This window comes from Tenrec ecaudatus, chromosome 3 (genome assembly GCF_050624435.1).
Source record: "Tenrec ecaudatus isolate mTenEca1 chromosome 3, mTenEca1.hap1, whole genome shotgun sequence".
In the NCBI taxonomy this organism is placed as follows: domain Eukaryota; kingdom Metazoa; phylum Chordata; class Mammalia; order Afrosoricida; family Tenrecidae; genus Tenrec; species Tenrec ecaudatus.
This window is the reverse complement of record NC_134532.1, coordinates 151,557,251-151,567,384: the sequence shown is the minus strand read 5'-3', so window position 1 is coordinate 151,567,384 and position 10,134 is coordinate 151,557,251. Positions and strand designations below refer to the sequence as shown.

The following is a 10,134-nucleotide window of genomic DNA, read 5'->3' as shown; positions in this document are numbered from 1 at the left end:
TTTTCAAAAAGGAAAGAAAAAAGACCTGCATGGTCTCAAAAGGTTATGTTCTTTTTTTATTGTTCAAATAAAAATGCACTGCATTACACCTGTAATATAAAAATTGTATCTGGAAAATGTTCCTAATACAGACTTCTAAAACCATGGTACTGTATTTAACAAGCCTGATTTCCCCAAACTAAACATGGGGCATTCCAATCTGTAGTCCCCTGCCCACAGTTTTAAAATCAAGAAAATATAGGTTGCTTTTTCCCCCTCATTCATCGCATTTGTTAAGAAACCTCCTCGTAAGAAAATGTTTTGTGAAACAACAACTCATTTTGTTATAATAAATATTGAGTAGTATATGTTATCCAACAGGATTATTTTAAATAGAAAATAACCCTCCTTAACACAGGAAAGAATTAAGCAAAAAATATAGGATAGTGGCAAAAGTCATATATAAAATACTCTGTTAATAGCATTACAGCTTTTTCTAAGTAAAGTGCTATACATTTATTTCATTGCTATATTTATTTTGTAGGGTATCTAGTTTTTCCTTTAAATTTGTGCATATTAATCATAGACCACCATGTAAATTAAACGATATTAAGTTGTTTATAAACTTCGGGATACATTTGAGAAATCATCTTTTATCTTTCCTCACTCTGCTGGAGTAATGAAATTATTTACATGATCAGCCAGGGAACTATAAAATCAACTCTGGGTAATTTTACCAGGATTTTATTTAGTTTCTAAGTTTTACTAGTGTCAAATTGGGAGGGGGAGGAGAAAAAAAAAAAGACAAATTGATATAAGCATTTCACTTTTATGTTCATTTTCTTTTAGATTTCAACCATATTGTTTTTCCATGTGAGATAGGACACATATTTTTGGAAAGGCTATTATTTATTGTTTAAAGTAGATGGAAGATATAAATCTCACTGAGTAGTGTAGTGTGGTCCTGTATCTTATATAAACAGGTTAAATGGAAACTTTAGACTGTAATGTGAATATTTATAGACCTATAAGAAATTATCTTAATAGCAAATGAACATTTCTTTGACTTGGCCAGGTCAGCTGCTAATCCCTTTCGCTGATGGTGTGCATGAGTAGAAAGCAATAGCCTCTAAAATTGGAGGGGGAAAAAAGAAAAGAAATTATTTTCTACTAAGTAACTGAAAATTGTAAACTTTTTGCTGACTTTTGAAAGCCAATGTTAAGAATATTTTCCAATATAAAATAATACGGTGAATTATTTAATAAGAATTAATCATTAAGACTGTCTGTATCTGATAGGCTTACTGGGAATAAGAAGTAGCTTTATAAACTTTCAAAGTCTAAGCAAGTTAAGGTTAGATGACGATGAAAATCCTTTCTTTGTAGCAGCCATTCAAGTGAAAATCTGGACAGAATAATTTCACTATCAGCAAAAGAATCTTACTGGTGTTAGTGGTAATGGGGGGGGGGGGGGAGGAGAGAGAAGCCAAGCGCAAGAGAGAAATGTGTATTATGTTTCAAGAGTGAAAGGTAATAAAGAGGCTTAGGAAAGGAAGACACGTCTTCGTGTGTGCCTGCCTGAAAAAGCAAGCCCACAAACGAAAGCAAGGTGGGTATTTTAGAAACCAACTGAGGGAAATGTCCACTGATAATGCCCAATTTTTCTTCACTTTATACTTAAATTACACAAGTAGAAAAGTTATGCTTATTAATAGTTTAATGTATGAAGGAAACATCCAGATTTCTGAATATGAAGGTACATATCTCACATTAATTTAAGTCTACATAAAGTAGAGCCTCTATACTGACATAGTGAAATTTACTTTCTGCTTAGCCTTTTCTGTTATGTAAACAATTGTACATTTATTTGCCATTCTAAAACTTCAGAATCAAGTTTACATAATTTCGCTAAATTTCCGTGTTTGCTCAGAAGCAGTTTACAGTACTAAAACCAACCAGCCAAAGAACAGCTTCAACAGAAAGTTATGTCCAAAGGGGGAAGAGGGAGAAGAAAAAAAGTAAAATAAGAAAAATGCTAACTAAGATAAAACAGATGAGGTGGGGAATGGGCAGTCACAAATGTTCACAGAAAATAGGTCAGTTAGTAAGTTCTTCTGCAAAAAGCCTACACACTTCAGTCAAGCACATCAGTAGAATGATTTGGGAGCATAACATTTTTCCGGCCACTTTTGATTTCCTCTGAATGAAATGGATCTGCAGGCTAACAAATTGTTCTTCATTAGCCCAGCTGGTTCATGTGTACACTGTTCATGTGAGGTGCCCAGGGTCCAGTCCAAACCTACGTAGAAAGAGCACACATCTGATTAAATAAGCACTGAACATACACAACAAAGACATGCTAGTAGAGTCTCACTAGATTGATAATAGGCTAGAACATAATGGAGACACAAACGATGCAACTACTTTTGTCTGTTGTTTCCTACCCTCTCCTCATGTACCTCAAAACAGGATCTCATTTGCTCCCCCAACCTCACTTTTGTTAACCACTACCCCAGTACGAACATTTATAGTTACAGAAAAACTCAGGGATATTGACCACTGATCAAAATAAGCTAAAATATATAACCTCTTTGGTGAATTGTCAGAGCTCATTATGGCTCTGTGGAAGCAGAGAACGTCAGTTTATGCTGCACCGTGGGTGACGGTGCCAAAGGCTTTCGTTGTCAGACAGGGAAGGAAGTTTGGGGACCGATGCTCTGGGTGATCCTTTTCACACCACCACTGAATTCTATTTCATGAAAATTATTTATCAACTTAAAGCCTTTCAGTGCCATCCAACACCCAAATGACTAGGTAAAACTTTTCCCATGTCTGTTACCGTTTATCACATCAATAAAACTATTATTTTTACTCTTTCAAATTTCTCTCAACTAACTCAAATTTCAATACTCAGCATACTTTCTCACTGCCCTGATTTACCTCTACCCTATTTGTCATGCCATTCCACCAATAAACAAGCAAACAAACAATAAACAGTCGTTCACTCAAGGAGCAACTTTACCGTTTGCGGGCCATTGTTTTCCGTGGAGTTTGATACCATCTTTATCAGTGAGTTCCAAGAGGGGTCTGCAGCATGAGGGCCATTAAATATGGGTCCCCCAGGACCATCAGGGATAGGTGCTACTGGAGGAACCATTGCGTTTCCATACACAGAAAAGGGCATGCCCTTAAGAAGTAAGAAACAAAGATTAGACAGTCCTCTCAGTGTTAACATCCACTGATGCACCGTATATACTCAAGTCTAAGTCAATGACCAGCCGAGGCACCTAATTTTACCACAAAAACTGCAGTACAAAATGTGCTGAAAAACTTGGCTTATACACGAGTATATACGGTAGCTGACAGTCATGAAATTGGCAGCTGAACCTTCACCTCATTAGGCATCTGAGGAATATAAACATCCGTTTCCAATGTAAGCTTCCTTCTAACATCAGATTATAAGTAAGCCTCACTCACTGCCATCTAGTTGATGCCCACTCACACTAAGCCCACTGTGGGTTTATGAGATTGTAATTTTATGGGGATAGAAAACCCCATCTTTCTCCCGATAAATAAGCCTACCACATTGAAATTACTTAGTTTAAAAAAAAGACAAAACTCATGTAAATATTGGGTCAAATTCAGTGCTTATCCTAAGTGTCAGCCTCATTGCAGATATCTTTTCCCACTCAGAAGCGAAAGAAAACTAAGAAAAAAATATGTAAAAATAAAAAACCAGACTCATTGCCACTGAAACAATTCCAATTCATAATGAACTTCCAGGACAGAGTAAAACTGCTTTACAAAAAAAGATTGTGGCATTTTTCTCTCACATAAGTGGACTCAAATGGGTATTCTTCGGGTTAAGGCCAATAACTTAACTACCGGACCATCAAGATTTCTTAGATATAAGGAAAATACTAATTTAAAGCAACGTACCCCAACTTTCGGAAAGTCCATGTATCCTGCAGGAACATGCTGATGGAATGTGCCCGAGGGAGCTACAATGCCTGTGCTGTCTCGCTCCATGGCTTGGTGCTGTGAAAACACTCCTGGGTCAGACATCGGCCTATGGATCATTGGGTTTCCCATGCCAGGGTTACACCAGTCTACTTTATCTGCAGGAAAACAGGTAGGAAGAAAGAAAATAATGATACTAAAAAAAAAAAAATGAAGGACAGGAGAGTAAAACATTTCTACATAACATTTTTCAACTCGAACAATAAATGCTTTTTATAAAAATGACCTACTTTTGTGTATTTATTTCAGTAATTTTATATTTATAGGTTTATAATAGCCCACTAAAGTAGCTAAATACTTAGCGTTTGTTACAAACAAGAAAAATGTTTAAGAAAAAAACTAAAAGGGCTCAAAGGAAATATTAACATCTTCTTAAAAAGATAGAGAGTACACTTGTATTAGAATAACTTCAGAAAACAATAAATTCAATGAAAGATCACTTAGGAACACAGCATTTCCTAGTTCTTAAATAAAAAGTGGTATGAAAGTTAAAAAAAATGCGTTCACTCTTAAAAATGCATAAACTTAATTTCTAGAAGTAGGGTAACATATCATACCTTGATTGCCACCAATCCCTTCAAAGGACCAGATGCCGCTATGTCCTACTGATGTGGACAAATTACTCCCAATAACAGATGGAGCCGAAGTTCCAGTTTGCCTGATTCGAGCCGAACGTTCAGTCCCAATAGGGACTGGAACTTTCCTGTCCTGAGAGACATTGCTGGGTTTTTCTGACCCTAAAGGTACTGATGATGGGGCAGGAGATGGTGCGCGTACTCCAGAGGATACTGACTGTGCAGGGGAATCTAGAGAAAAGATATTTGAAATTTTAAGATAAGTCATCTACAAGCCTTATATTCTGAAGAAAAATATCCATTCTCTGAGGAAAAATGAAATAAAAGGATGATGTGCAAGAAGTGCAAAAATAGTTAACAAAATGTCAAAATAAAAATGTAAATCAATTGGTTAAAATTTCAATACCTTGTAATCATTTTAAATCATGGCTCACAATTTTTCCATTTAGTTAGTTTCATGGTAACAGGATATGAAAATATCATTCTGCAAAGTGGTCGCCTCTGCATGTTTAATAAGGAGCTCGAGTGTGCAATGGTTAAGCACTCAACTAACTGAAAGGTCAGCAGATTAAACCCACCAGCTGCTCGTAGAGAAAAACACCAGGTGTTTTGCTCCTGAAAGATTGCAGCCTTGTCTGCTCTGTCTTATGTCCTTATGAACCAGAATCAACCCAATGGCACAAAACACAATCACCACCATTTGTAATTACACTAATATCTAAGTGACTTATCCCAGGGCATAAACAAAGGCATTGTTGAAGTTGCAAACAACAACAAAGGGAGGCAAAGGAAAGTACCGCTGCCTCTTAGGATGCTGTAGGTCACTATGAGGAAGGACTGACTCGATGGCAGTGGGTCTGGGTTACTGAGTTCGTGAACTGCATTCCTAGGGAACACTGGTTATTTGATGTCTTGGGATGATAAGACAAAGCGATTCAATTGCCTAATAAATTTAGAAAATCTAGCTTAAAGTTTAAAAAACCCCAAAGAACCAAAAACCATTTAAGTCAGGACAGAACCATCAATACACTAAGAGAAGGCCTGGTTCATTCTCAACTTCTGTGAGTGGTATCTTGTGGGTATTCCACGATTTTCCACACATTTTCAAAGATGGCAATGTGCGCAGAGCCCAAAAGACCTACACCCACTGCCACCGAGTCGATTCAAACCCTTACAGGGCAGAGAACTGCTCCAGGGGGACACAACTGCCACCCTGTTTGGAAGCAAGTCAGTCTCGCCTCTCTCTCATGGAGCGCTAGTGGGTTCAAAACGCCAACCTTCCAGTGAGCACACTTCACTCACCACCAGGGAGTTCTCACACCAAAGTGAAACATCTATGACCTCATAATGATCTAAAAACACAAAAAGACTATACCCTAGCAATCTTAGATGAATTCACTAAACTACTTTTCTCATCTCTAATCATGATTTCTTTAATAGGTGGGGAGGGGGAGAACAGGGACTCCTTCAGAACCATGTTATTTGAAATATGTCCCATCTGTATTAGAGAAGAAAAAGGCTTTAAATGATAGGGCAGGTTCAGGTTTTGTGGGACCAGAAGTTTTTACATTTTGGGAGAACTTTTTTTTTTTTTGAGAACTTCTTGTATATCAAGTTTAAAATTAGAGCTGATACCAAAGAGGAGTTCAAGAAGGAAAATAATGTTTTAAAATTGATTGTGGTAGCAATTGTACAACAGCAATTGATGTAGTGGAACTATGGAATGATTATACTATCTGTATAAGCTACCAATAAAATGTTGGGGCTTTATTTGTGGGGAATACAGATAGGCTGAAGACCATGGAAGAGACTCAAACTAATGAGATGCTTCAAGTTATGCTTCGGTAGCTCAGTGGTAAAGTCACCTCAGTTCAGAAATAATAACCGAATCCTGAGTTAAAACTGAAGGAGTAATGGGACAAAAACCTTAGTATATGCCTTAGTTTAGTGCTTTTTAAACTACAGTGGATCACAAGACCAATGTGGTTTGTCATGACCAGCAGAAAGTTTAAAGAAAATGAAATAGAAAATATCCATGAAAAATAGACCGTGAGGGTTAAATATACATCTTATTTCTAGCACATATACAAACAGAAGCACACAGGCAAGTCCACATAATGTGTGTACTGATAACTATGTGTAGTGCTTAGTGGATCATAGTAAAAAAATTCAAGTCAAAATATCAGGATCATCTTTTCAAAATGACAATGCTTGTTTTACTTGAAAGGTTTTTGATCCTTCATTTAAAGGTTTTTTATAACACTGAGTGCAACAATGGTCCACTGGCCACATTTGCCAAAGGCTAAATCCACAAACCAGTTACCAGAGGCCAACCAAGGGGAGGCTAGACTCGGCAGTCTGACGTAGGTAACGGCTCCAGTGAGGCATTTACTGTTGCTGGGACCTTAAGCACGGTTATTCTGTAATTCTTGGGCCGCAAGACCGGAGTCTTTCTTTCTTTTCTTTTTAAAAGAAAAGATCCTGTGTTCCTCACATTCCAACTTTGTTCTCTAAGGTTTTAATATTTGATGTCCTGATGATCCAAATGAGGATGCAGAGGAGAGTTGGGATATAGAAGATATATTCAAGCACATTGTTGTTGTTCTCGGTAGGCACCTACTTCAGCTCCATTCCAACTACAAGTAACTGTGTGCAACAGAATGAACAGAACCCCACCCAGTGCCTTCTTCACAATAATAACCACTGCCCTGTTTGAGTTCAATGTGTCAAGCCATCTCATTAAGGGGCTCTTTTTGCTGACCTAAGCATGTATGAGGTCGTTCTCTGAGGTCCCTCTTAACGCGACCAAAGCATATGAAGTATCGTCTCACTTTCCTGACTTCTAAAGAGTATTCGTGCTGCATTTCTTCAGCATAGGTTGCAATTCAATGCAAAGAAAACCAAAATCCTCACAACTGGACCAAAAAGACCACAGCATGATGAATGGATCAAAGATTCGTATTGTCAGGCATTCCAACTTACTTGGATCCACAAACATTCATGGAAGCATCAGTCAACAAATCAAGTAACATATTACATGGCGCAAATTTGTGGTACAGGTTTCTTCAAAGTATTAAGGATCAGAGATGTCACATTTGGAGGATTAAGGTGAGCTTGACCCAAACCAAGATATTTTCAAGTGCCTCACGTGCATGTGAAAGTGGGTAATGAATAGAGAAGATGAAAAAAAGGGGGGTGTATTTGAATGTTGAGTTTGGTATTAATAAAGAATGCTGAATATGCCACGAACAGCCAGAAGAACAAACAAATCTGTCTTGGAAGAAGTACAAATGGAATGCGCCTTGGAAGTGAGGATGGTGAAACTTCCTCTCCCATATTTTGGGAATTTTTACCAGGAGAGATCAGTCCCTGGAGGACATCCCGATTATTACAGCAGAGGGCAGCCAAGAGGCTGGCATTCAAAGGGGGGACTGGCACAGTGGCTGCTGCGAAGGGCTCACGCACAGGAGTAAATGTGAGAACACTGCAGGATGAGACAGTGTTCCCTTTGGTTCCAACCAGGGTTGCTCTGAGTTGGAATCTACTTGAGGGAACCAAAGAATAACTTCTCCTAGGACAGATTTCTTTGTTCTTCTGGCAGGCCATAGCTTAATCAATATTCTTTATCGATAACATAATTCAAAGTTATCAACTCTTCAATCTCCTCTATTCACTTTTATATGTTTTCGCATGCATATAAACGCCAGGGCAAGCAGCAGCTTGTTCTTGAAATGACATGCTCACGTCTTAACACTGAAAAACAATGCAAGAGGGGTGGGTTTTTGACTTCTGGGCTGCCAAGTCCATGGCTGTTGATTGTGGACTCAAGCAAAGTGAATTCTTTGACAACACAAGTGCTTTCTCCACTGATGATGTGCTTTATCGGACCAGTTGAGAGAATTTTTCTTTACCTGGAAATATGATTTATACTAAAGGCTACAGCACTTCATCTTCCATCAATAAATGCTTCATGTCCTTCTCACCTTCAGCACGTACGGCTGTGTCATCTGCCTTTTTTCAGATTGTTGCTAAGCCTTCCTCCAATCTTGATGTGTCACTTTTTCTGCAATAAAGTCCAGCTTCTAAGATTATTTCTTCAGCAAACAAGACTGAATAAATAGGGTGAAGAGATATAACTCTGACAGTTTTCCTGATTTAAACCACACAGCACCTCCTTGTTCTATTTGAACAACTGCCTCTTGGTTTATGTACAGATCCACAATACCGCAACCAAGTGTTGCCAAATGACTACTCTTTGCAATGATATTTGTTATGATCCACACACTTGAATGCCCTGGCATAGTAACTAAAAGACAGGTAGACATCTCTCTGGTGTTTTCTGCTTTCAGTCAGGATCAATCTGACATAAGCAACGATATTCCGTATTCCTCTAAATCTGAGTTGAATCTTTGGAAGTTACCCATCAATGTACTGCTCCAAGTTATCAACTAAATTTTACTTGCGATATCAGATTTGGATTTTTTTTAAAGAATGGGCACAAATACGGAGTTCTGCCAGTCTGTTTAAAATTGTTGACATAAAGAAGGCTACCAGCATGGCATGCTTGTTGAAACATCTCAATTGGTATCCCATCAATTCCTAGAGCCTTATTTTCCCCCAATGCAGCTTAAACTTCATCTTTTAACACCATCAATTCATAATCATAAACAACCACCTCAAATGTCTGTCCATTGACTTTTTAGAAGAGTAACTTCGTGTATTCCTTCTACCTTCTTGTGAAGCTTCCTGTAGCGGTTCAATGTTTTCCCCATGTTGTTACTGGTAGGTTCCATCGAGTCAACTCTGACCCTTAGCAACCTATGCCCAACACAACAAAACTCTGCACAGCCACGCACCATCCCTGACAATTGTTTCCATGCCTGAGCCCATTGATACAGACAGTGTCAATCCATCTCACCGAGGGCTTTCCTCTTTTTCACTGCCTCTCCACTTCACCAAACATGATAATCCATCTCCAGGGACTAGTCTCTCCTGATAATATGCCCCAAATACTGAAGACAGAGTCTTGCCATACATGCCTCTCTAAGGAGAGCCCACTGGGCTGCCTTCTTCCAATACAGATGGCTCTATCCTTTTAGCAGTCCATGGCACTTTCAATATTCTTCTCCAGGACTACAATTCAAACCATCTATTTTTCTACTTATTCAATGTTCAACTGTCACATGCGCACAGAATCCGTCAATACTGAAATTCGTGGCTTGAGTATTTTTTCTTCAGCTCTTTTAGCTTGAAAAATACTGAATGTGTTTGCTCTTCCTTTTTTTTCTTTTTGATGTTTTAATTCCAGATCACTGCACAGGTCAATTTAATACTTTGCCATCCTCAGTTGCCCTTTTAAATCTTCTGTTCAGCTTCTATGCTGAAGAGCAAGTTTCAGTGTCTCTCCTGATATCATTTTTGTTAATGTTTTTGTTTTATGTATGATGTCTTTGATGTAATTCCACACACATCTGGGTCTTCCGCCATTAGTTTTCAACATGTCAAATTTTTCATGAGATGGTCTCTAAATTCAGGTAGAATAGATATACTTAGGGTCCTC

General features: G+C 38.2%; 1 protein-coding gene across 5 annotated transcripts in view; it reads right to left on the bottom strand.

Annotated features, from left to right (window-relative positions):
• Positions 1–1,439: 1,439 nt before the first annotated feature.
• ANKRD17 (ankyrin repeat domain 17) overlaps positions 1,440–10,134 on the bottom strand; it is a 158,460-nt gene continuing 149,765 nt past the window's right edge. For all 5 annotated transcript variants that reach the window (XM_075544211.1, XM_075544210.1, XM_075544213.1 and 2 more), the window contains 4 exons: positions 4,557–4,805; positions 3,919–4,097; positions 3,002–3,166; positions 1,440–2,278 (listed from right to left, as the gene is read on the bottom strand). In XM_075544211.1, coding sequence (XP_075400326.1) covers positions 2,219–2,278; positions 3,002–3,166; positions 3,919–4,097; positions 4,557–4,805 — 653 coding nt within the window. In that variant the 3' untranslated portion in view covers positions 1,440–2,218. The remainder of the gene's footprint in view (positions 2,279–3,001; positions 3,167–3,918; positions 4,098–4,556; positions 4,806–10,134) is intronic.